This window comes from Eubalaena glacialis, chromosome 7 (assembly GCF_028564815.1).
Source record: "Eubalaena glacialis isolate mEubGla1 chromosome 7, mEubGla1.1.hap2.+ XY, whole genome shotgun sequence".
In the NCBI taxonomy this organism is placed as follows: domain Eukaryota; kingdom Metazoa; phylum Chordata; class Mammalia; order Artiodactyla; family Balaenidae; genus Eubalaena; species Eubalaena glacialis.
In genome coordinates, this window is record NC_083722.1 from 70798793 (window position 1) to 70825537 (window position 26745).

At 44.9% G+C, this 26745-nt stretch overlaps 1 protein-coding gene across 2 annotated transcripts in view; it reads left to right on the forward strand.

The window, feature by feature from the left end:
- The window catches only part of LARS2 (leucyl-tRNA synthetase 2, mitochondrial), a 275856-nt gene that overhangs the window by 243288 nt on the left and 5823 nt on the right, over nucleotides 1-26745 (forward strand). For both annotated transcript variants that reach the window (XM_061196628.1, XM_061196627.1), the window contains 5 exons: nucleotides 10285-10385; nucleotides 12832-13014; nucleotides 14601-14770; nucleotides 16495-16572; nucleotides 17477-17588. In XM_061196628.1, coding sequence (XP_061052611.1) covers nucleotides 10285-10385; nucleotides 12832-13014; nucleotides 14601-14770; nucleotides 16495-16572; nucleotides 17477-17588 — 644 coding nt within the window. The remainder of the gene's footprint in view (nucleotides 1-10284; nucleotides 10386-12831; nucleotides 13015-14600; nucleotides 14771-16494; nucleotides 16573-17476; nucleotides 17589-26745) is intronic.

The following is a 26745-nucleotide window of genomic DNA, read 5'->3' on the forward strand; positions in this document are numbered from 1 at the left end:
TTTCTCAGCTTTGGAACAATTATTTGTAGAAGTAATGAATGAGTAAATAAATTATTCAATGGCTCACTAATTTAAGATGTAGGACAGGCCCTGGCTACTTTTCTGATTTCTTTACAGTGTTTTAAAACTATAGTCAAGGAGGAAAAATGTTTGTAGCATTCCAACATAATTTAAAATACAGTTTTGGATGTGACTTGTTTCTGTTCAGATAAATTTCTAATTTGCAAAGCCTCGAGGGACACCTGGTATTTGCCTTACCATCAACTTTAAGGGACAGCTGTATGGTATAAATGGAAACGTACCTAGGCAATATATTTTTTTAATTCTTGACAAGATGGTACGTTCTATTCCATGCCCTCCCACTCCCCAAAAAGCGGGAGATTTATTTTAAGTACTTAGAAGGCTGACTTTTTTGAGGAAGGTGCAGAAAGTCATCTTATCTCTGTTTCTCAGCACAGTTGTCAGAATTACTCCTGTTAAATTACATCAGGGCAACAATAGCCTCTGAAAACTATTTCTGAGTGTTACCTGTTTATCAGAGGTGTTTTGGTAAACCACTTGGCCTCAAATGAAACGAAAATCATCTACTTTCTGTGATGAGTAATTCAGAACTCTCTGATTAAACATTTTTTAAAGCCTCCAAACAATTTTATCAAGCTGGCCTAGGAGGAAATTTTGAAACCTGTCAACCATGTGTGTATTTCTCTCTGTTTATTAGCTATTTTTCCTGAAATGTGTATAAGTTGGAATTTCATGTCCATTTCTGTATTCTTTTTGATTAGCGTTGTCATTTCAGGAGGAATTTGAGACTACAACTGTTCACTTTTGTTTTCATTTCTCAGCCACGTGGCCACTGTCTCAAGTAGTAGCTCTGGACTGGGAGTCCAAAAAAACCTCTGTCCCGTGATCACGTGGGCCTGTCATTAGCGGTGTGGACAAGAGACCTAACCCCTTTGGTTCTCAGTGGCCTCATAGGTTAGGGATTCAGTCACCTCTGAGCACCCTTTTCACTCTATGATTCTGGTTAAATGTCTTCAAATATCAATATAAAAGTAAAGGTTTATGTGGATTTAATAATCTTCCTAGTTCCTAAAAGAGCCCTGGCCCTTTCTTTCATCACTTGTACATTTAGGTCTGCAGTTTGAACTTTCAGAAGGTCTCTTCACCCTTTATGAGAAACTGGCCTCTGGGTTGGGTATGCCATCGCATGGGACAGCGAGTGCCTTTATTGTGTGTCTGAAACACCAGGTTAATGATTTTTTTTTTTAAATAAATTTATTTATTTATTTATTTTTGGCTGCCTTGGGTCTTCGTTGCTGCACGCAGGCTTTCTCTAGTTGCGGTGAGCGGGGGCTACTCCTCGTTGCGGTGCGCGGGTTTCTCATTGCGGTGGCTTCTCTTGCTGAGGAGCACGGGCTCTAGGCACGTGGGCTTCAGTAGTTGTGGCTCGCGGGCTCTAGAGCACAGGCTCAGTAGTTGTGGCACACGGGCTTAGTTGCTCCGCGGCATGTGGGATCTTCCCGGAACAGGGCTCGAACCTGTGTCCCCTGCATTGGCAGGCAGATTCTTAACCACTGTGCCACCAGGGAAGCCCCAGGTTAATGATTAAGCTGGAATTGATGTCAACAGGAAATTTGCAAAAGGAGAAATACAAGTGATCAATAAACATACTATAAAATGTTTATCTCGCTGGCAGCAAAAGGAATACAAAATAAACAGCAGTGAGGTACTGTTTTCCATATAGCATCCCAATGAGAGCAGCTCTCTCATATACTACAAGGCAATTGCGAACAGGCTTCATGAAAAGCATTTTGGCAGTATATAGTGAGAGTTTTAAAAATAGTCAGACTTTTGGATACTATTTGCACTTCTAGAAATCTATCCTAAAGAAATAATCAGAAATGCAAACTTATACAGCAAAGTGTTCCTGTAAGTATTACTTCATGTAGCTAAATACCCCGAACCTAAATGCCCCAAAATGCTGAGAAAGGGCAAAGTATACCCCATCTGTATGGAGGATTCTTGTACAACTCTTTAAAATTATATTACAGAGAATGTTGAATAACATGGAGAAATACATCTGAAGTAATGAGAAGTGAAAAAAGCAAGATAGAAAATTGTAGATAGTTTGATTATCTCTGTCTTTATATGTACACACATACCAATACACATACACAAAGCAAGAGAAAAGACTAGAAAAAATTATGTCAGCATGCTAACACTATTTTTCTCTGGATGGTGAGCTTATTGATGATTTTATTATTTTTTAATGGATTTTTTTCCAGATGTTATACAATGATTATGTAACTTTATAACAGAAAATAAAGCGAAGTCATTTACAGTTTATATTCTGAAACAGGGAAGTGCACTGGGCCTGCCAGTGTGACTTGTGAGTGTGAGGTTGGCACCAGCCTTGGCTGCTCGTCACCAGGATGCTGGAAGGCACAGAGGGGCACGCTCGGTGGGAGTACGTGTCTCTGCTCCTCTCCACTGAACTGGGGTCAGAAAGCCTTTTCTCCCCCTTTGTGAGAGACAGCTGTAACGCGGAATCTTGTCAGTTTTTGTTTTTGCTCTTTCATACAACTCAGACACTAAATTCCCTGAATCGACTTTCTCCCTGCAGTTCGCAAACAACAAAGAGTGGGGTGGCGTGGGAAGCTGCTGCTCCCGTGCTAACAGCCACCTGCTGACCATTGAGACCTCAGCAGGCCCCCATCCATGGTCCGGGGAACTTTTTCTGATCACACCAGAAATGGAGCTATTGGGAAAAGGCAAAGGAAGAGAAGAAAAGCCTTACTTGAGTCTCGCTGTAATGCTAAGGCTTCCTTCTATGCCCGTGGCTAGCTGCTAGGAAATGGAAACAGTGATATTTTAAGATGAGCCATGTCTTGATACTTAGAAACGGGCTAATTATGTGAACATGATGGTCCTAGACTCAGGGTAGGGACGAAGAGCAAGGTGAACTTAGTCTGAAAAATACCAGTTAGAGACTATTTTCAGAGATCCATGGCTTTCTGTTTTCTTTTTTCCAGATCTATAGTAGCTGCCTGACCAGGCAGGAGAGTGGGCAGCAGGCTCTCCAGGTCTTCTTAAGTAGGGAAATGTCATCTGCAGTGACTAGTTAGGGCTCTGATGGATCCTGAGATTCTTTTAGCCCATCTTGGTTAATGCATTCCTTTATGCACTGAGTTTTACAAGGGTGCTTAAAATAGCTTATCTATGTTCTGAAATTCCTTGTTAATCCTAAGAATTAGTAACCTTCCTCCCTCCCTCCCTTCCTCACACCCACCCTCCCTTCCTTCCTTCTTTCCTTCCTTGAACAAAGGTGCCTTTCAATGACCAGCAGGTATTCATTGTAATTTCTGAATTAGTGCAGTCCAAACTATCAAGGAAACAGTGACGATTCCATCCCTTTTCATCATTCTGATTGCATATAGCTGTGCTGCGGTACAAACAAAGGTAATCGATCTCTAGGGGTGGTATTGAAGGAGTGAGAAGAAAGCTGACTCAGCAAAGAGCACAAATTTGTATTCACGAAAGTGAAACCATCTAGGCCTTCCTCAAGGCAGATGCCCTGCAGAATGCCTCCACCTTTAATGGCTTCAGAGTCAGAAGGGGTTTGTTGGTGGTTTAGAGTTGCAGACTTTTCACTTTCTTTTTTTTTTTTCTTGTTTTTAATTTACTTTATTTTAAAAATCACAGAAGTCATGAATATGCATGTATCCTTAGCTTAAAACTTCCCAATTTTGCTGTTCAGGGAGACACTGCTTTGGGAAAGATCCCCGGTGTTCTCCTTACTTGCTGTCAGTAATAATAAATCCTTCCTTCTCTTGAAAAATAACTAGCTAACTAACTAACTAACTAAATAAATAAATATCACAGAAGGACAAATGCATGTTTAAAAAAATTCAAACAAGATGAAAGTGCATTAATACTGTCCACCCCCCTGTTCCCCAGTTTGTGTATTTGTTGTCCAGTTTTCCCTTCAGAGGGAAGCTTGGAGGAGGGCTGTTGAGAAAGGCCCAGGAGCTAGAGTGGGTGGGAGCAGTGACCAGGGAGATGGTGGGCGGGTCCCTGGGACGTGGCCTGGCTGGACAGGTGTCCCCGGGCTCCTTCGGAGGGGTCTGGGACCCAGGTACATGGCCTGGTCATGTTGGTCCCTTGTGGGCACCAGCAGCGTGACCCACCCATAGTGGAGGAGGGCGTCACCTGCAAGAGAAAGTGCCGTTTGCACTCCTGACCTTGCTGGAATGCCTCCTGTTACCTTCAAATGGAGGAAAGTAGAAGCTTGGGTGCCCAGGCATGGCCATCATCTTAACCCAGTGGAGACATTGTTCCCAGACTTTAAAAACATTCACTCTTCACTTTCTTATAAAGCTCCCTGCTATACACAGTCATTATGATGTGTGAATAACTTGTTTGCTTATACAAGTTTGTTCCCAGGTACCATTTGTTGAATGAATGAATGAATGAATGAACAAATGGGAAATACATTAGTTACATTGTTATGAATCTGAATAATGAACCTGGCAATGTGGTGTCATCTCTGCTCCAGCAGGACTAGGCTCCAAGTCTAGCAGGGCCCTTGATGTCCCCTTGTCCCCCATTCCCATGTACCGTGCTTCTCTATATCACACTTCATGCCTCCTCCTTGTGGTGGTGGCGGTTTATGAGCATGTCTTGGGCCACTCATTTTGCTGTAAGCTCTTTGATTAATTTCAGAGGGCTCTGTACCCAGTTGTCACTCAAATACAAATGTGACTCCTCATTCTAGGCTAAACTACACCTGAGGCTGGATGGAATAAGAACCAGCTTCCCAGAGCCCTTTGGCCCTGGAAGAGTGGAGGGAGAATCACTGGGGAGTGAGCAGGATTCCAGGACCTGGGAAGTGCCCCTCCCCACTGTGGAATTTCTCTCTCTCTCCCACGCTCATTCCCTGCTGATCTTCCCAAGGGCTTGAAATAGAAAGAGTTTGAAATCTTTGAGGGTGCCTCTCTCTGCAAAAAGGTCCTGGCCCCACCTGGAAGCCATAGCATCCAGTGCCCACTCTTCATCCCCTTCCTTCATCTCTTGTCCCCTCCACATTGTCCCCTCCTCTGCTGCTGGAAGATTTATTTATTCATTCATTTCAAACCAGTTACATTAATTGAGCATCTGCTATGAACTGGGCGCTGGGAGGGGTCTTCACAGCTCCTCCTCTTCCTTCTCCTCCTCCTCCTCCCTCTCAGGAGGAAGACAGGCAGCAATGCAACTCACCTGAATACACAGTGACATGTAATATCTGCCCAATGCCGTCACAAGCACAACACTGGACACACCGAGGAAAGAGCAACTAATTCTGTCCAGGAGGGCCTGAGATGCCTTCACAGTGGAGGTGGCATTTGAGTCAAGCCTGGAAGGGGGAGTAGAGTTTTGACAAATGGGCAGTTTTGATAGCACTTCAGGGAACAGTGTGAGTGAGGACATGGAAGCACATATGGGCAACATGTAGAAAGAGCAAAGGAAGCGAAAAGGGAGGGATAGAAGTCCGATGGCCAAGCCGGCAGTTTGGACTTGATATGGCAGGAGTTGATCTTCAGATCTGACTGGACTCTCTGTTCCTCCTTCCCAGCTCTGAGAGTGGTCAGGCATTGGTTTGGTTCAGTGATAGCAGACAGGCTGGCTCCCTGAGGGCAGGGATTGATTTGCCCACCATGACATCCCTAATGCCTGGCTCAGTGCCGGAATCATAGTCAGCACCCAGTAAATACCTGCCGAATAAATAAATGATAGATTTCACAGGGTAACTCTGCTTTCTGAGGACGCGATACCAAGAATTCTGAGCCTCGGCCTGAGTCCACCAGGAAGTGCTGCCATGGATCAGTGATGGGGCGGGAGGGGCACTGGGGCAGTCTTGCCATCCCTGCACTAGATGACACTTCCAGCCATCCCTGCAGTGCTTTGGCTCTGGGAGAAGAAGGTAGCCCAGATGAGCCTCAGCTATCAAGTTGTGTTGTTGCTAACTTTTGGAAATTAAGATTTATTCATTTAACTGGCAGGCCTTGTTTTGGGTGTGCTGCTGTGTGAGAAGGGTACGCCTGCCATTCTGGGGAAGGCCTCCAGTGTGGATGCTCCCCTGAGATCCCTCATTCTGAAAGGGTTAGAAGTGGTTTTGAAACAGGCAGAACTGATCTATGGTGTTAGCAGCCAGGCTGGTGGCGCCCATGGTGGGGAGATGTTGCCTGGAAGTGGGAGGAGGGGGCCTTCAGAAAGTAGGTCACATTCTGATCTTTGACCTGGGTACTGGTTACACAGGTGTGTTTATGTTGTGAAAATTCCTCAAGTTTTACCCGTAGGAATTATGTGCTTTTCAGTATGTGTGCTTTACCTCATTTAAAAGTTTACTTTTAAAAAAGAGAGAGTTGTAAAAGATGAGGCCTGAGGAGTGCAGCCTTAGGCGGAAAGGCTGGAGTTAGGGTCAAGATTCCAGCAGGTTGCAATTCTGTCCATTCCCAGAAGGGGGCAGCATTGTGCCACTTGATAACCTGCAAGACTGGAGAGCGAGCTCCTTGTTTCTGACCCCGCCCCTTCAGGAGGCTTAACGCTACTGATTTTGATCATCCTAGTGGTCTTTATCTTTGGGATCCAGATTATTCCCTCCCTCCTTCCATCCCAAAGGCATCTTTTTTCTTTCTCTTAAGAGTGACCAAAGCCATGTACTCAAAGTGAGAAAAGAGAGGAAAAACCTGGGACTTCCCTGGTGGTGCAGTGGTTGAGAGTCCGCCTGCCAATGCAGGGGACACGGGTTCGATCCCTGGTCAGGAGGATCCCACATGCCGCGGAGCAACTAAGCCCGTGCGCCACACCTGCTGAGCCTGCGCTCTGGGGCCCGCAAGCCGCAACTACCAAGCCTGTGTGCTGCAACTACCGAACCCCATGCACCTAGAACCCGTGCTCCGCAGTAAGAGAGGCCACTACAATGAGAAGCCCACGCACCGCAACGAAGAGTAGCCCCTGCTCACCACAACTAGAGAAAACCCACATGCAGCAAAGAAGACCCAAACACAGCCCAAAATAAATAAATAAATAAAGAGTAGTATTAAAAAAAAAAACAAACAGCAAATTCATCCTCCTGCCACTGAGCACAGCAGGGACAAGGTTGCAGTCTGTCTCTTTTGTGTTAAGCAGCAGCATGTAAAATTATTTGAGGAAGATTCTTGAAAGATAAGCTAGTGCTCAAAAACGTGCATCCTGGGCGTGTGAGAAATCAGCCCCGTCGAACCACTGATGGCCAGTGAAGGCACCAATGGGGCTTGGGGAGGCATGCCTTCTGTGTAGAACACTTGTGCAGTTTGCTTTGTAACCAGTCTCTTCATCTGCCCAATGAAACGTAGCCATACTATTTTCTCCTTCTGTTTTAAAACTGTGTTGTATTGTTTCTGTAATGAGGTTAAAATTCAGGTGCCACCTCAAATCGGATGGAAGGCAAAGATGGCTTCAGGAGCTGGCAGCCCCAAACATCCCGTGTCTTCCTCCTTCCATCCCGCCATCCGTCTGTTCATTCGCATTTGTTCATCCATCCATCCATGTTTTGAACATGTTTAAAGAGCCTGTTGTCTGTTGAGTACAGTGCTAAGCGCTGGGATAGAGGGAAGGACAAGAGAATGCTCCTTGCCACGGTGCGGGTAGGGCGGGGGGCGGACGGGTATTTATGTTGTAATCACAGTGCAACCTGGTCATGCTCTTCACGGCAGGGTGTGCTGGACGTGGCAGGGCACAAAGGAGGGTTCGGAGCTGCGTTAAGGGGACTGTGTGCAGGGTACAGGGACAGCCACCAGAGAAGGGGATGCCTGAGCTCAGTGGTAAAGGTTGGGTCCAGGTTTCCCCAGGAACCCAGGCTGAGGTGGGCAGTCCTGCTGAATCCTAGGAAGCACGGCACATTCTGGGAATGGCCAAGTGTCCGTGTGACCTCTGTGAGGAGCAGGGGCATCTAGATGTGAGAGGAGAGGCCAGGAAGGTAGATGGGGCTGATGGTAGAGAGAACTGCATGCTTGGTCTGTGGGTACAATTCCCTGAGCTTCCTGAGGAAAATGCAGATCTGGGTCCTTGGGCATCAAAACCCCAGGCTACCCTGGATACGGCTCATGTGGCCCGAGGACACAAGGTTCCCGCGGTGTCTATGCCAGTGTTCCTGAGAAACAGGGACCCCAGACACCATTGCTCCCCCTTCAAGGTGCTTCTGTATTAAAATGCATCATGAGATCCAAGTGCATTGTATTTTTAAATCATTTTTCATATCTTCCCATCACTCACATTTTCTGGGAATCTTGCTGGGATGTGGCACAAAAGGATGTCATTCTGCCAATGGTGACATTGCTGGTAGAATTTCTTGGAGGTGGAAGGAAGGCAGTTTTATGACTCAAAAGAGCTTATTATTAAGATAGATCTTAGAGCCGGAACAATGGGGTGACTATTTTTATGCGTATGCACATGTGAAATTTCTTCCAAATTAACACGGTACCATGCTGGATGGGCCCTGTGACACGGAATAATTTGACTGAGGCTTCAAAAATACGTGTTACATTTCCATTTGATGTTAAATATATGGGTCTTTTCCACGTTGGAAAATACCCCCCCACACACACATACCACCAAACTCACACATGCACACACATACATACACACGCTCATAGCAAGATTTTAAAATATGAAGGCCAGGAGTCCTTTTTTTCTAGCTGACCTTCATCTTTTTCCCAGTCAGCCTCTTTGTTCCACTCTGTCCCTCTGAATCCACTAGAAAGTTTCCTTTAAACTGCCTCTGTCCACACAGCTGCTGTGACAGAGGCTGCACAGTGTACAAATCAGAGGCCTGTCCAGAGGTCTTACCCTGTATCAGGGTTCATCTACATGAGCCTCGAGTGTGAAATGAGATCCTGTTAAATTAACAAAGACAGCGCCCTCTACCTCCATCACTAGAGCTAGGTTTGTGGTCTGCTTGGCCTCTGAGGTTATTGGGTTTTTGAGCCTCTAAATAAAAGCCATTCTATGTAAGTGAGCTTGAAGCACCCGAGGGTTTGTACATCGATAGGCTCGTCATACTGGGGGTGACATTGGTGGAGAACATCAATCCGTCCCCTCATTCACACGTTCCTACCTGCTGCTTTGTAAGAGTGAAATACAGGCACATGCTCTCAGCAGAGGTTTCCACAAATACTTTGAGTTTGGAATAGCTCTTGCTCACATGCTTCAAAACTGAGTAACAATTTCAAATCTGAAACAAAGTAATTTCAGTAGGAGGGTCAACCCCTTCTTGTCCTCTTAAGAGAAAACATCTATAGTTCACTATTCAGCCAGTAAGGGTGTGACTAAAACTGCTTTTTAAAAAATAGGCACTATGAAAAAAAATAAGCACTATAAATAAATTGTAATCCACCCATATGTAAAATGCTAAATAGATGTTTAAAAAATGAAATAGATCTGGGGAATTTCCTGGCCGTCCAGTGGTTAGGACTCGGTGCTTTCACTGCTGGGGCCCCGGGTTCAATTCCTGGTTGCAGAACTAAGATCCTGAAAGCCTCTCGGAGCAGCCAAAAAAAAAAAAGGATATAGATCTACATGGACTGATAGTAACTGCCTCATCAGAGGGGAATAGGCCTGGGAAGGCGGGGGCAGGGGTGTTTGAATTTGAACAGAAAGGGCATATTCATATATAATTTGTATGATTTAAAAATTTTAAAAAGAATGTAAGCAGGCACTGTATAAAAGTTAAGGAAAGAGTAATCTTCACGAGTAAAACCCCAACGTAAACCTGCCTGTGTCCTCCTGAGCCCTTCATTACTCCGGGCTCAGCATAACTGACATTTGTACAGACCTTTAAAAGTTACAAGTATTTTCATGCAGTCATTTCATTTAATTCTCCCAACAACCCTTTGAGGCAGGTTTTTAAAATCCCCGTTTTACAGAGGAGCAGACTTATGCACAGAGTAAGTGACTTGCCTTGGCTCATAAAAGTCTTTGAGAAGCAGAACAAAGATTCAGATCCAGGCCTTCCAGGTGTGAGGCCTGGTGTTCTTTCCACTTTGCCACATTGGAAAGTAGTTAATTTCTTCTGATTTGACTTAATTTCCTTATCGCTTATTTGTAAGGAGCCATTTGTTCAAGTTGGATTTACAAGTGGCATTGGTCAGCCTGTTTTCACGCAGGGCAGTTATCTCTACTCATCAGCTGGTAAGGTTTGTACTGCTGTTTTCTGGATGCTTTGAATCCCTGCCCCACCAGTTTTCTTTTTCTGTTATCTTTCCTCAGAGAGCCTTTTCATAAACTGCTGGCCCAAGGCCTTGTCAAGGGGCAGACATTCCGCCTACCATCTGGACAGTATCTACAGCGAGAGGAAGTAGATCTCACAGGTACGAATGGCCCATCTAGTCCCATCCAGGTGCTCACAGAAAACCAAGCAGGAGAACACTGCCAGGCCCTGGCTGGGCAGGAATCCAGGAGAGTGACCCTTTAGCCTCATGGTCTCAAAGCCTCAGCTGGCTCTGGGCTGGCGCCCTCTGAGGCTGAGGCTGGCTGCCCCTCAGCCCCATCCCATCCAGCTCAAGTGTCAGTTCAGTTTCTGGAAGTGTTTTCTTCTGTATATAACATGGAGTCAACTCTGGCATCACCTCCTGTGCTAGCCTGTGTTTGACAGCCCATCTCAGGGACAGAGCCCCCAGACCCAAGAGACATTCTTGTAAGACTGGGGCATTTTCGGCACATCTCCCCACGTGGTCTAGAGGGGCATTTCAGAACGTCAGGGGCGACCACTCTACTTGGGCCCCCTGGTGGAATTCCTCCCCCTGACCCCCTGGACTTCCCCTTCTCCCAGCTTTCCCGAGCCTTTTCCTTCCACCCTGTGTTTTCACTCATCCTCAAAAATCTCTGGGTGGCATGATGAGGGTGTATCATGTGCACCCAGCATACAAATAAATGACATGTTAGAAAATTGGGAGGTGGCTGTGAGAAACTCTGGCCATTAAATTTAGAATAACTCATGCTTAATGGATGAAATTAGGTAAACCCAACAACCCCTTAAATGGTAGGCAGCCTCCCAAGCCAAACACTAGAGAGAAGGTTTAGGTGGAAGCAGGCAATGGGATTACCTAGTTAAAGCCGTAATTTCTCAGGGTTTGGAAGGGTCACCATGGTCCTTGGGAGAAAAAGAAGCTGGAGAAGCAGAAATTGGCAGTGTTTCTCCAACACTTGCCAGAGGGAAAGGAGCTAAATCCAGGGGACACATAACTTTTAGCTGTTGGTGAAGGGCTCTCTGTGTCATGGGCAGGGCTGCTACGTATGACTGTGCAGTTTGTGCAATGTACAAAGGCAGCCGGCTGAGGGGGTGAACAGGGCCCGAGATCCAGCCACTCACCAAACTATACACCTCAGGGCCACATCTGCCCAGAGAGGGCACCTTTTTCTAACTTCTCAACTTCTCTGCCCAGAAAGATGCCTTTTTCCTAATTTTCACAGCAGTGTTATAAAGGCTTGCTGCAGCCTGGACGGGGGGTGTGGGGTAGAGGGGGCAGTGGTTCCCTGATCCTCACCACAGCTTGGATAAAACATCTTCCAGGACTTCAGTCTCCCTTTGCTCTGATGTCACGGGGTCAAGCATTGTTGTGAACATCTTTTCCCTTCCCACGCAGACTTGCCCCCAGGGGGAGAATATGTACGTGGATCAGCAAGGGCAGGCATCTGTCTACTTAATGGGTGTGCCTCTCATGAAATATGGAGTTGGCTTGTAGGTATATAGGGAGTGAGTTTGGTTGCTGTTAGAGGGAGTATTTAGCTGGAAGGAACAGAAATCCACACAAAGGCAGGTTTCACACAGGGATGTAGGGACATCGCCCAAACCCAGCTGCAGGAAGTACAACATGTAGGAAGCCGCCGGGCCACTCCTCTCTCCTCTGTCTTTCTCGAGCCTCCAGTTCCTCTTCCTGCTCCTCTCTGTTCTTCTGCCATGTTCTCTTTCCTCTGCCAGGCTTGGATTCTGCTCTCCCTAATTTCAGTTTACAAAGTGACCTTTGGCAGCCGCAGAGCCACGTCTTGCCCCATCTCCTTAGGACCTTCTGGTTCCAGTGCCCAACAGCATTGAGACAGAGTTTCTGTCTCTTAGTTCCAATTCCTGAGAAGGAGGCTTAGCCTTCTCAGATGTCCTTCCTGGTCCCAGCCACTGGAGCTTGGCAGCAAGGTCACCTCATCCAAACATGGCCATGGAAGGCCTTCGCCATCAGCACCATCTGGACCGATGGTGTGTGGGTGGGGAGGAGACAAAGAACAGGGCTCCACAACGGGACACCACGTTTACTGTGAGCCCAGCGGGCTAACTCCATGCATGGGCCTCGATGGTGCGAGATCATGTTCTGGTGACTTCAGCACGGACGGGGGATCTAGCCTCCAGGTGAAGTGACCTCTCAGGTGCTTTGCTGCTCCGAGACCCTGACTGGTCATCTGCCAGTTTCCAAAGGAGACCCTGAATCCGTAAAGAAAAGAGCAATATGCGAGTCTTCCTTATCCTTTTTCACTTTCCTTTTTGTATATAAGTAATTTACTTTTTTTAAAAAAGGGAAATTGCTTTGTCTTGTTTTGTGATTGAGAAAAAGGAAGATTTGTTATGGGAGGTGGACCTCATTTATTTGAAAACAAAAACATTTTTATGACGTCTAGAGGGAGAGAACGAGTCATGTTAAATGAATTAGTGGAATTCTTTAAATTGACACTTATAATTGCTCACCCAGTATTTTCTTATTGAATATACTGTTATAGAACCAATTCGGCATCACACATCCCCTACCGATGCAATTTTCTGGCGTCTAGGTTCTGTTCCTGTTCATGCAAACACGAGGGAGAAGTTAGAGGTGACTTGGGAGAAGATGAGCAAATCCAAGCACAATGGCGTGGACCCCGAGGACGTCGTGGAGCAGTACGGCATTGACACCATCCGGCTCTACATCCTTTTCGCCGCCCCTCCTGAGAAGGATATCTTGTGGGACGTAAAGAGTAAGTCACCTTCCTCTTCCCAGCCTGCCTCCTCCGTGATCCGCCTCGGTGCCGAAGGAATTCAGGGAAGGAAATGTCTTTGCTGAGTCAATAGTAGGGTTCTAGGAATCAGCTCTGTGAAGCAAGTAGCAATTTGCCCAACATCCTGTGCCATTCCTAGGCCAGTTTTCTCAGATGTAATGAGCCTCAAACCTTTGGGGAAGCTCCCTGTGACTGCAGACTCCCAGTCCTCACCACAGCCCTGCTGACCCAGCCCCCAGGGCAGGGCCCCAGAGCCTGCCTTCAATGAGTCTGTGGCGTTCTCATGCAGGTTCTACGAGGATCCCACTTTGAAAACATTTCCTTGAGCCAGACTGGTGTTTGTGGTACTCCTGGGCCCACTGTGGTCCACAGAGGCCAGTCCCCTTTTGGTCTAACCTGAAAGGTTTTTTCTAGAATTGTGTCATTGCCCCTCACCAGTCCAGAAAACCCTGCATGGGGCCTGGTCCTGATGTTACCTGTGACCTCTTCAGTCACCCACAGTAGCCTTCAGAGGCCCCCGCAGGGGAGATTCGTCCCTCCAAAGTTGTTTAGACCTAAAATGGTGTGAGGTAAAATAATCTCAGGTATCTGGATATCCTAGAATAAGCTGTCCAACAGTAATCAGTAATTCAGTTTTCCTTCATGTGGTCTTATCCAAGTGTTATGGGAAAAAGAAATCAGGTGCCTGGAATCACCGTTCAGTTCAACACACCATTTCTAGTGAGAAGTGTGGTCTGGAGCAGTGGTCACAGATGCCAGTCCTGGAACTAGAATCCCTGGGGACACTCAGGCCCAGGTTCTGGCTCCCCAGCCCTCCCTGTGGGACCAGCTCCAGGAATCTGTTTCTAACAAGCCTTCCAGAAGATCCTGCTGTGCATCCAGGCTTGAGAATGTCTAGTCCAGTGGCTAAAGTGTAAAAGACCTGAACTGGCCCTAATTTGGTTAGCCATGTGACCCAGGGCCACCAGGTGAAGCTGTTCAACTTCTCCAGATCAGATGAACAGCTGATTTGATGAACACATCCGAAATATGTGATACATACAGATCTGGCGTGGACGAGGGTTGTGTTAAAACACCTCAGGCTGTGCAGCACTGCAGCTCAGAGTGCGGTCTGTGGACCACTGCCGCCTCTGCATGTTACCTGTCCACGTGAGATGGGGCACCTGCACCAGTGTAAGTCAACCCTGTCTCCAAGCACACTGTTAGTTCCGAGGACACTTTTGTCACAGCAAGCTTTCTAACCAAGGAGGCAGTGCCCTGATGCACATCCTGACCCAAGCTTCTAAGCTCGTTGTGGGCCAGTGACAGTTGGTGGAAACCCTTTGTGTAGCCCTGCCGTCCTGTACTCTGAATATCTGGGGCTCTAAGAAATGATAGAGTCAGTCCTGGTCTGAGTTCCCAGACACTGGAAGCCAGGAAGGACCCTTCTCCCTGCCCTTGGAGAGATCCACCGGGCACAATGAAGTGTCTCTTCATTCACAGGTGCTTTGTCACTTAGGTGTAACCAAACCAATCATTCTCACATGTCTCTCTTTCTCTCTCTCATTCACTGACATTACACTCAGCCGACGCTCTCCCTGGGGTGCTGAGATGGCAGCAGCGTCTCTGGTCCTTGGCAACTCGATTTATCGAGGCCAGGGTTTCTGGGAAGGTTCCCAGGCCTCAGCTGTTGAGTAACGAGGAGAAAGCCGAGGCCAGGAAGCTGTGGGAGTACAAGAACTCCATCATCTCTCAGGTCAGAAACCTTCCAGGGGACACTGGTTGATTCTGTAACTGAGCCATCGTGATCTGTACGGCTCGCCCTGCCTTGGGGTGGGCACTCTGGGTCTTCCTCCTTTCTTATTATGGTGGCCCACTTGCCTTGATTAACTGGTCTTACTGCTTTGGGTATTTCCCCAAGGTGGAGCAACAGTGCAAACGTTGTCATGAACAGAGATGCTGTCAGGAAATGGCTCCCTCTAGTGGTGCCTCCCATTTATCCATCCCGGATCTCAAGAAGCTGCCCACTTTCCATGTTTCCATATTTAACACATCCAGGTAGAGAACCAAATTTAATATCATACTGATGACACACTGTATATGTTATAAAAACAGAAACAGAATTTTAGAGTTGAAAGGGGCTTGAAAAGACTCTTCTTTAGCCTCATCATCATCCCGTCTGTGGGCAGAGCTGAGACACAGAGAGGTTAAATGTCATGAAAGTCACACAACCAGTGAGGAACTGAGCAGAGAGTTCCCTGATACTCAGAGTAGCGGGTACTTTCCCACTCAGGTACTTTGTTACACAATGTTCACGTGAGTTATTGTGGGTTAAATTTTACAGGTAAAATAATTGTTCACTTTATCTTCTTAGAGAATAGTATATTATTCTCTAAATCATTTTAAAAGATTCTTCATTGATAGCATCCCTTTAAATTGTTCATCTAGAAGTCTGCTATAATACCATGACATTCACCTTTTTTAAGAACTTTGTGAAAAAATGTCATATATCTTTGAAAGAAGGCCCTTAGGAAATCTGAAGCCATTTTTTAATGGGTACCAGATACCCCAAATTCTCCTTAGGCTGAATTTTTTTTTTTAAGTTGTGCTGATTCAAACTTAGAAAGTTAGCCAAGGTCACTTCGCTGGACTCTGGCAACTGATTACATTGAAGGAGCAGGGCTTTTCCTCTGGTTTGTATAACCTACAGTGGCCCTGGGTCCAGCATGGTCTCATTTAGTGACACTTCTTCAGCTTTATTTTCATCCTCTCTACTATAGTGTAGAGAAACAGAGCTCACCGCATTGAATTTAGTGATCTGAGTGATGCCTGAATGATCGTTTTCATACCCCATATTTTCTCTTTGGATTTGGCACATTCTTCTCTTCTGTCAGATAATGGAATTGGGTTATTTCAACAAGTTGGAAACTCTTGACATCTTAAGGATGTGTTATTTTTCTATATCTTTGCCCATGGTCAAAATTGAAAAGCACACCAACAGGAAAAAGCTGACAAATCGTATTTGTGTTCTTGTGTTGACTCCGTATTTGAAAATGTAAAACTAACCTTATCCCATATACCAATAATCTTCACTGTGAATTGAAGTCATGTAACCACGGAGAAGTGACATCCTTTACCCCATCTCCTGTTTAATATTGTTTTGTTGTTTGCTTATCAAATGGGTCCCGCCTCCTTTTCAGGTAATGATCAATGTTTTCTTAGGCACCTACTATGGGAACCAACACTGTCCCAGATATGGGGGAAGAGTAACAGTCTTGAGTGGTGGAAACAACATTGACTTTGATTTTAAAAACCTTTGTGCTGACGAAACATTAAAGTGACTATTTGAGATAGTGAATACACTTATAAATATCTTTTATTGCATGCATTTAGTGTCATATTTTTTGGATAATTCAGTTTTTTTATGGAAAGCTTAAAGGAAATTTGAACAAAGTGAATAATTCAACTTTTTACCAATAGGTGACTGCCCATTTCACAGAGGACTTCTCACTGAATTCTGCGATTTCTCAACTGATGGGACTCAGCAATGCCCTCTTGGTAAGTGGCCCGTCTGTGCTCATTTGCTGGTAACCGAGGAGGGAGCGTGGCTTCCAGTCACGTGGTGAGGTGGCCTGCAGCTCCTTGAGGGCAGAGACTATGCCTTTCTGGACGTTTTATCTCTGAAGTCTGGTGTATAGTAGGTGCCCCATAAAGTGAATGGGTGTGACTGAGTTAACTGATTAGCCACACCTCAGGAAGACACTGAGTGTTTGCAGGAACTGTCAAAGAATGGGGAACCCTGAGCTCCCTGAGGGGCGCAAGAGGACCCCTGTCCTGGAGGTTCCACATTGCAGAACCTTTGAGCAAGTCTCTGTATTTCCCACTGGTTCTGTGCACATAGGAAACATAGCTGAGTGGTTAAGAATTAGGACCGACCTGGATTCTAATCTGGTCTCCATCTCTTGGTTAGCCGTGTACCCAGGGACAGATGACTCTCCCTCTCTAACCCTTAGCTGCTTTATCTGTCAAATGGGGAAACAATACTGCCCTCAAAGGGTAGTAAAAACCAAATGAGTTAGCATCAGTCCGCGGGCGTGGTTAAATGCTCAGTCAACAGTAATATATCTGCTCGGGAATTCCCTGGCGGTCCAGTGGTTAGGGCTCTGCGCTTCCATTGCAGGGGGCACGGGTTCGACCCCTGGTCCGGGAAACTAAAATCCTGCAAGCTGCGCAGCACGGCCAAAAAGACAAATAGTAATATATCTGCTGTTGCTGCTCCAGCTATTTTTAATACTATGATTAAATGGGGAGAGTTCTTTGCCCAGAGCAAAAATGATGTTGAAGAGGGTTTCTTCCTGCCTGTTTGTGTCTCTGGATTTCACGTACACTCATGGCCTTTCTTACCCAGGCTTATCTTGTACACCTCAGTGTTCTTACATTGCTGTTCTTTTCTGTTCCTCAGCAAGCTTCTCAGAGAGTTGTTCTCCACAGCCCTGAATTTGAGGATGCTCTGTGCGCCCTGATGGTGATGGCTGCTCCCATGGCCCCTCACATAACCTCGGAGCTCTGGGCAGGTAGGTGGGGAGGCCTTGCTTGACCAGTTACTACTGACCAACATGTGCTCCAGCCTCTTGTTGAGCATTATTCAGGACTCAGATGTCCTCAGCCGTGGGGTCCAGCGTTTGGCATCTGCACTTGGGACCTCTCTGTGGAAATGGGAATGAAGTGAGAAGGTGCTGTGCGGGAGGACTTGATGGTTATTCTGGGCCCCATTCTCCAGACCTTGTGTTCAGAGGTCTCCTGTGACTTCTGCGGATGTTTCAAAGGAGCTTGCAGAAGACAGGCAGCCTAGGGATGCTATGTTTACATCATGCTTTTATCTGGGGGCCTCTGAGAAGTAGCATTCATTTCTTTTTTTTTTTTTTTTAAATAGTTTTTGGTTTTGTTATTTTTATTTATTTATTTTATTTATGGCTGTGTTGGGTCTTCGTTTCTGTGCGAGGGCTTTCTCTAGTTGCGGCAAGTGGGGGGCGCTCTTCATCGCGGTGCGCGGGCCTCTCATTATCACGGCCTCTCTTGTTATGGAGCACAGGCTCCAGACACACAGGCTCAGTAATTGTGGCTCACGGGCCCAGTTGCTCCGCGGCATGTGGGATCTTCCCAGACCAGGGCTCAAACCCGTGTCCCCTGCATTGGCAGGCAGATTCTCAACCACTGCGCCACCAGGGAAGCCCCTCATTTCTTTTTCATAATTATTTTAGCTCTTCTCACCTGTTTATTCTTCTCAGTAGAACTCTGGCATAGTTCTGTTAAGTTCTCCCAAAATCTCCTTGAGCTTTTGATTGAGATTTGGTTAAACCTAGAATTAACTTGGGAAAGTTTCACATTTTTACTGCATCTAGGCTTCCATCCCAAAACATGGTCTGTCTCTCCATTCATTCAAGACTTCCCTCATGCCTAGGCAAGTTTTGTAATTTTCTTCATGTAGGTCCCACACATTTCTTAAGATTATTCTCAAGTATTATATCTTGCCACATTTCATTTTATTTTTGTTATTGTGACTGGAATCGTTTTTCTTTAATAATTTTTGACTGGTAATGTCTGGCATATAATTTTTAATATTAATTTACTTCCTTATTTTCTAACCAGATTCCCTACCAATCTCTCCTCCTTCATTTAAGGGGTAGAATCCTCTTGGATTTTCTAGGAGTCTATGATCAGCAAATAAGGTTAAGTTTTCTCCTTTCTGATAGTAATGCCCTTGTGTCTGTTTACTTTCTTTAATATACTGCTTAGAAAACCGTATGTAATGTTAAAGAATACTGGCAACAGCCAATCTTGTTTCATTTCCAGATTTAAATGGAACACTTCCCTGTTACGTATGGTGTTGGCTATTGGTTTAGAGTAGATATTCCCTGTCATGTTAAGGAAGCGACCTTCTAACCTTGTTTACCAGAACTCATCTTAGGAATTGGGAGGTAGATTTTACTTAACATCCATTCTTCAATTGTTGAGGTGTTGTATCCTTTGCTTTTAATTTTCCCCTTTGCCCTGTTGTTATGACTTATGTCCACTTAATTGATTGCCTAATAGCCTATTGAGGGATAAATTTACCTTAACCATGGGGTAGTAAACCTTTAACATACTGTTAAATTCTATTTGCTAGTGTTTTATTTAGAATTTTGCAATTATACGCCTAAGAGACACCAGTTTTTTCTCAGTATGCATTGTCAGGTTTGGGAATAAGGGTTTTGCTGACTTCACCAAGTGAATTGAGTTGCTTCTGTACTTTAGAACAGACTCTACAGGACAAGACGTTCACCCATTCTTTGCTGAATAGACAGAATGCCCTAAAGGGAGGGTGGTATTAGGCCCTGCCAGGCTACTGCCATATTATATTAGATTATGTAGCCTTTCATTATCTCCTTAGGCAGGGAACATGCCTCTTTCATTTAGCATTGGTGATCACATTAAGTCTTTTAAATGGCACACTGTTAATTCTTTCCTAGTCTTCCCTTCTTTTAAAACAAAACTTATCTAATTTATAATAAACATGTTTACTCTGACCCTAGAGTATACAGATCTCTCCCTTTTATCGTCCTTTTTTGTCCTACATTATCTGTCTGCCTCCTTCATTTCATTTCTCCCAGGAGGGACTGATGTAAATGGGGTTTTCAGAAACTCCCTTCTTGCATGCCCCTCCAGTCTCTGTGTTTTAGGGCCAGGATTTGGGGGGGGGGTGGCAGAGAGGGTCTGCCGTCTCCAGGGTCCTGTCCCTGCCCGGCAGGTCTTACCAGACAGGTGTACACTGTGGTGTTACCCCGTTAGTCTGTCCTTCGATTGTGTGACAAGATCTCCAGCAGGACATACACTAAAGCAGTATGATAGAAACTGGCCCATTTCAAACTTTGCTCCCTGTTTTTTTCCACTCACAATACCAGTGGGCTTTTGTGAGCTGTGTTATAATAAGGAGTGGGTCTAGACTGAGTCTTAGTTTTGCTAGCATGTCTCATTCAGCCATTCAGTAAACATTCACTGAGAATGTATTTTGTGCCTGGCTCTGTTCTAGGCATTGGTGGGAAAGCTGGGGAGGGCATTCTGAGCAGCGGGCATTGCAGTCTGTGTTCATTCACTTGAGAAGATCTTCCCTCAAGCTTTACAAATTCATGGCAACTAATTTTTTTTTTTTAATTCAAAGAAACAATGGGAAACCTTTGTCTCCTGGCTCTGCACATGTGTATGTGTGTGGCTTCTCTGAATGAGCATCGGGGGCTGTAGCACAGTCAAGTGAGGAGTCCTACACACCAGGCATATCACCCTGGTCATTAACTCACAGGTCTTTGTCAGGTGCCTTCTGGAGAGAATGGGGCCACGACCCCTTCCTGCCTCTCCCAGCAGTGGATAAGGGCCAGTGTCACAAGGTGTTGAAAGTCCTTTGCAAACAGAAGTGCTGTGTTGTGAGGGTCATTATTGTCATCCCACACTGTCAGTCACTCTTGTCTCAAGGCTTTGGGACAGTTTTTACACACATTTGGTTTATTCTAAAAAACATAGCTTTCATATAACTTCTGGTTTCATTCCTGCATCTTCAAAAGATAACCTCACAATGACTATAATGGAAATATGGTCAGTGAGGGTGGGATGTTAGAAATTACCATTTCTCAGAGTTCTCCAGAGAAGCAGGTTTTCATAAAAGAGATCCTCCCCCAAGGGCAGCAGAATTGAGATCTGTCTTCTGGGGGCAATTTGGGGTCCATGGGCAAAATGGCCATCATGGCTCTGGATAAAAGGAAACCTTTAGAGAAGCCCAAAGTCCTTCTCTACCGATCACTTAAAGAATCAATGGAGACCCAAGAAACAGAACCAGTGTCTTGGCAGTGTGCACACTTCAACAGGATGAGGAAATCTTTTTTTCCTTCCTGAAACTTTGGATCTGAGAAGGTCAATAGACCACATCTGAATTTACAAACTTATCTTTTGTTTACCATCATAGAATATTGTCCTATCTATGAGGGTGTTAAGGAAATTTTGCATATTTGGAGTTACTGATACTGTTTACACACAAAGGACACAAGGTTTCCTTTGTTGGTGGATAGTAAAAAAGCAGAAAATCACCAAACAGGGAGCTCCTTGATGGTACTCTGGTTAAAGGTATAATTTTATCATCATCAAAAATGACCTTTCTAAGAATATATCAGCAATACAAATGAGCTGGTTTTATCTTATATGCAGAATAAGGGCAACTGCCTCAGGTCCTGCTCTTGGGCAGTTGGTGGGGGGAACTACAGCAGATACGCAGGTGTAAAGCAGGGGAGGAGCCTGACAGCAGCTAAAATACTCTAACATGCACTCCCTCGCCAAAGCTCCATCAGGAGGCTTGTTGTCCATCTGTAAGATCCACCCTCCCCCAAGTTGTTCTCCAATCTACTGGCTGCCACCACCAACTGGGTTCAGATAATACAGACTATGCCTTGGTAAATGCTTTTGGCAGTTTTAGGTATGAGTAAGTGTGCCTCCTCAGGATGACCCTCCTCCTCCCCCTCTACACAAGGAAATCATTCAAATGCACAGGGCCCAAGTTTCATTTCCATAGTCTTTTTCTTCATCCTTAGAGGGAAAATTTTTTTTGGAAAAAAAAAAGATCAGGGTTTGGCTGGGCATCTAGTCCAGTATTTAGCTCAAAATGATATTCCAACAGTATTCAGGTTCACATAAATTCATCTCAATTCAGTTCAGACTCAAATTCACTGTTGGTATTAGTCATCATATTATTAATCACAGTCTTTTACTGAGCCTTGCTCAGGGTTTGTTAGGAAGCACCTGTCTATGCCTTTTTCCAGAGGCTCAATTCTGCACCTTCCTTGGAAGGGTCACATCCTTGCCAAAACTCCATCGTGGGTGGTGGAACAATTTAGCTTGTGCATGCCCCCCCAAGAAATACGTAGCTAATGATAAGAATGTACGGTGTCAAACTGGAGAGGGACAAAATGGTTCTAGTGACAAAATTATCTCTATCAGAGAGAAAAACTCTTCAGTGGGATTTTTTTCACAGCCTCCCATTCAGTGCTCTGAGGAGTTGCCTTGCAAATGTCCATTATTACTCTGCTCAGTCACACCCTAGGACAGCTGTAGCCCTCATTACTCATTTAATGTACAGTATTTAATGTACTGCTTATCATATGTATGATATGTCCTATAACATTTATGATATATTTATTTACATTTAATTATAATTTAATGTATGTATTTTATAATGTACTGCTTTATCATATATGTATATATAGTACATTAAATTCACGATAATTTGATACCTATCTGTGAAGTAAATAATTAACCCAGCAGCCTTGAGTTACTCAAATCTTGTACATTCTCAGAAGGGCCTACTTGTATGACTAGCCTTTGGCTGGCTCCTAGGAACTGAGGTCTTAGAACATTCCCTATGCTACTAACTGATTAGGGCACTGTGCATGCTTGAGGTCTTGAACCACATTATACCAGCTTGTGTGGATAGTTTGTGTAAAAAATGTGATTTATGGTGAACACCTGCTTTCCTTCCGGGGGGTCTGAAGTTTCAGTAACTGCAGTCAGCACTGCAGTTACCCCAATAAAAACCCTGGACTCTTAGGCTCAAGCAGACTTCCCTGGAAGAAAACATTTTGCATGTGTTTCTGCAGTTCATTGCTGGGGATTTAGTATGTCCTGTGTGACTCCACTGGGAGAGGACTCTTGGAAGCTTATACCTGGTATCCTCCAGCTTCTGCCTGATGTACCTTTTTCCTTTATTGATCCTGCTTTTTATTCCTTTGCTGTAATAAACTATAGCTTGACTATAAAAAAAAAATGACCTTTCTAACAGGCAGCAGCTTGGCTGGATCTCAAGGGGATTATGGTGAGTGAAAAAAAGCCAATCTCAAAAGGCTATATACTCTATGATCCCATTTATAACATTCTTGAAAAAACAAAATTATAGAGATGAAGAACAATTAGTGGTTGCCAAGGGTTAGGGACTGGGCAGAAGGGGTGGTGGCCATAAAAGGGGAGAGGGAGCCTTGTGGTGATGGAACAGTTCTGTCTCTTGAGTGCAGTGGTGGTTATATGAAGCCACACGCACACACATTAGTGCTTATAAAACTGGTGAAGTCTGAATGAGCTCTGTGGATTGTACCAATGTCCATTTCCTGGTTTTGATATTGTGCTGTAGTTATGCCAGATGTTACCAGTGGGGGAGGCTGGGGGAGGGGTCACAGGACCTCCTGTACATTTCTTTGCAACCTCCTATGAATCTATAATTATTTCAATTTCTTTTGTTTGTTTGTTTTAAATTACCTTTCTAAACCCACAAGTCCTGAGTGTTGAGATTCTGGTTCTGGAATGTCATAGACGATGAGAGAGGAAGGAAGGGAAGAAGCAATTTATTTCTTGTTGTGGAAGGTTTTAATAGACACACACACACACACACACACACACTCACACAACTGACCAGATGCAGCCATTCATCCCACTAGTGTGTGAGGCGCCCGTGTCTCCTGCATCGCTCTGCAGAGCAGCGTGAAGGAGCTCGTGGTGACAGGATGGGTCTGCCCTAAGTGCCCAAGGAGCGCTGCTCCTCGAGGGTGACCTCGCAGCTATACAAGCCTAGCTTCCGAAGAAAAGCCCGTAGAGCCAGCTGCAGAAAATAGCTCCACCCTCCAGTGTACCTCTCTGGGCTTCTTAAAGCAAAAGCAAAACCTAGATTTTTCATTGAAAAGTACATCTATATGCATATTGTGAAACCTTCAGTTCTTACAAAGGGTGTGTCCTAAGTTCCCTCCCATCCTCACCCCTACGCTCAGTTGTTCTCCCCAGGTACCTGCACTGCCAGTTGGATAGTTGATTTGACAGAACTCCATGCATGTATGTGAAATGTTTCTCTCTTACCATATGGAGTGTATAGAGCCATTCTATATCAACACTTACAGGCTGACCCTGTTCTTTTTTAACAGCTATATGGTGTCCTACCCAGTGAATATTCCATAGGTTATTAAACAGTCATCCACTGATGGGCATTTGAGTGATTTCTCCTCTTTTTCTGTTTTTTTGTGCTGCTTTGAGATGAGCCTCTTGTCCAAAATACAAGTTATTTAAAATGTGGTGATAAGATCTCCATTTCTGTTTCTCTGGCCATTTTTACAGTTTCAACAGTGATTTATCTATCTTGGTTTTTGCCTCCAGCTTCTACCTCTTGTCATCTCCAAGTCTTCCATCAGTACTTTAATTGTGAGGGTCACAGCAAGGTGACCCTTTGCCTCTCTTAAGTTTCTGAAGTAACTCTAATCTTGAAGTATAGTCTACTACCATAAACCCATTTTTCTTTGTACAAGTGGTGGTAAAATATTGTAGCTATATTGTTTTGCTGTACGTATATGCTGTATTCATTAATTTCAACAAAACTGTAAATCTTGGGAATTCCCTGGCGGTCCAGCGGTTAGGATTCCACGCTTTCACTGCCAAGGGTGCAGGTTCAGTCCCTGGTTGGGGAACTAAGATCGCACAAGGCACGCAGTGCAGCCAAAAAACAACAACAACAGCAACAACAACTGCAAATCTACAAATAATCTAGAAGTGTGGGAACACTTCTTGTAAGGGACGCTAAGATACTTGTAAGGGACAGTAAGACATCTGCTGATGTTCGGATGGTTTTATACATGAATGTGTATGCTGTGTCAGTGTTGTTATTTCAAAATAATGTCAACAGAACCCTTTCTATGGGTAAAGGCTAATGTGAAGTAGCATCATTTCCTGTCCATTTCCTTGGAAGTGCCAGGGCTGGACGAGGCATGTTGGGGATGAGACACCACAGAGTCCCCAGGTCCTCCCCTGTGTGTATATGACGATGGGGGTGGGGTGGAGACAGGCCTGAAGATGGCTGTCAGGAGAGGCCTGCCATCCACGGACACCATGACCACCCAGCACTCACTCCGGGTGCCATGGTGGCGTGGCGACCTCGCCAGCTCTCAGAGCGGGAGAGGAGGCTTGTTTCAGTTATTTCACGGGAAGGTCAGCAACAACAGCTCTCCAGAGGAGGGGCAGGAAGGGGGTGGGCTGAGAGCGACAGCTGGCCCTGCGTGGTGGCCTTGTGTGCAAGGGCCTTGCCACTTCCCAGCCTGTGTTCAGACTTTCTCCACATGCTTCCCAAAGGCCAATTCTTGACCTGACCTGTGTCACGTAAAGAAACCATTGTATTTGCCATGCAAATATTAGGTATTTTTACTACCCTAAAAAGAGCAGGAAGGCAAAAACACTACGTAGAACCTGGGGTAGTGAGTTTCTGTTCCTCCCTGCTGAGCAGGATGGCCCCACTCCCATCTATATGGAATCGCTGGCGGGGGCCCAGGCCGCTATAAATAAGCATCCTGATTGCTCCAGGAAGGCTGGACTTCCTCATTTTTTTTTAAGTGGAATTTGTAACAGCTTCTGCCCAGAACATTTGTGTCCAATGTCCTTTCATCTCCCAGGCATCCTGTACAACTGCCATGCGGAGATTTTGGAATGCTTCCCACTGCAGCTGGGTCACAGGACAAGGCATGCTAGCCCAGCCAGCTAAAATAAAGAAGTAATTATCTTCCTTCTGTGACCTCTGTCTTGCGATATGAGTCTTAATAGGATCCCTTCTGAGGAACAAGCAGGAAGCTCCTTTCTGCTTCTGCCAAAAGGCACATCTGTTAGAAATGGAGTAGGTTCATTAGAAGCATGGGAACCCCAGGACACAGGGGCCAGATGGGCCCCAGGAATACATCTTTTATGCTACTTGATTCTCAGACCCTGATGGGCCTTCCCTTCCCCCAGGTTGACTAGCAGCACAGGGTTACAATAGGAGTGACAGATAGTAAAACATGGGAAGCTACAACAAATCTGTGATGCCTGCACAAGAACCAAGACAGAGGTCAACAGAGCAAAATGGACCAGTGCTATTCAGAATGGTCCGTAGACCTGAGGCTGGTCTAGGAACTGTCTCTAGGACAAGATAAGGAGCTTAGTAGGTACATCACCTGTGTCACTAAGCACATATTCGTGTAAGACTGACCATTTTTTTGGTAGCAAGAATTTCTCAAGGAAGGAAGCAGTGTGTTGATTCATATTCTGGCCCGTTCTTCACCTCATCACAGACAGGCATTTTGAGTATCTTTGTAGTGAATAGTTCTGAAACCATCCCTAATATAATATAGTGTAAAAGAAAAATCACAAACCAATAGGGAAGAGAAGGTTTATTCAACAGATTGGATTTGGAGAATTGACCAAGTATTTTTTAAGAATGTTTTTTCACATTATATGCAAAATAAATTATGGATAGATAAATTATGGATAAATGGGCCAGAAAATGAAACCTTAAAAAGAAATCAGAAGAAAAATCTTGAACTGATGTTATAGCATGGGAAAACTGTTCTTAAATATCTTTTCTAATTACAAAAGTAATAAGTATTCCTTGTAGAAAATCTATAAAATTTTGTTTGGAAATTTATGTTTATTCTTATAGTTCTAGTTATTCCATTTCACTCTGTATAATATTCTGTTGAATAAATAGCTCACAATTTATTCATCTAGTCCCCTACTAATGGACATATGGGCTGTTTGAAGTTTTAATTGTTTTTACTATTAAAAAAACGTCAACAATGCTTCAGTGAATGCTCTTGTAGCTGCCTTCTTCCTAATACTACTAAAGACCTAGATGGAGGCAGTACATGAGAATTCCAT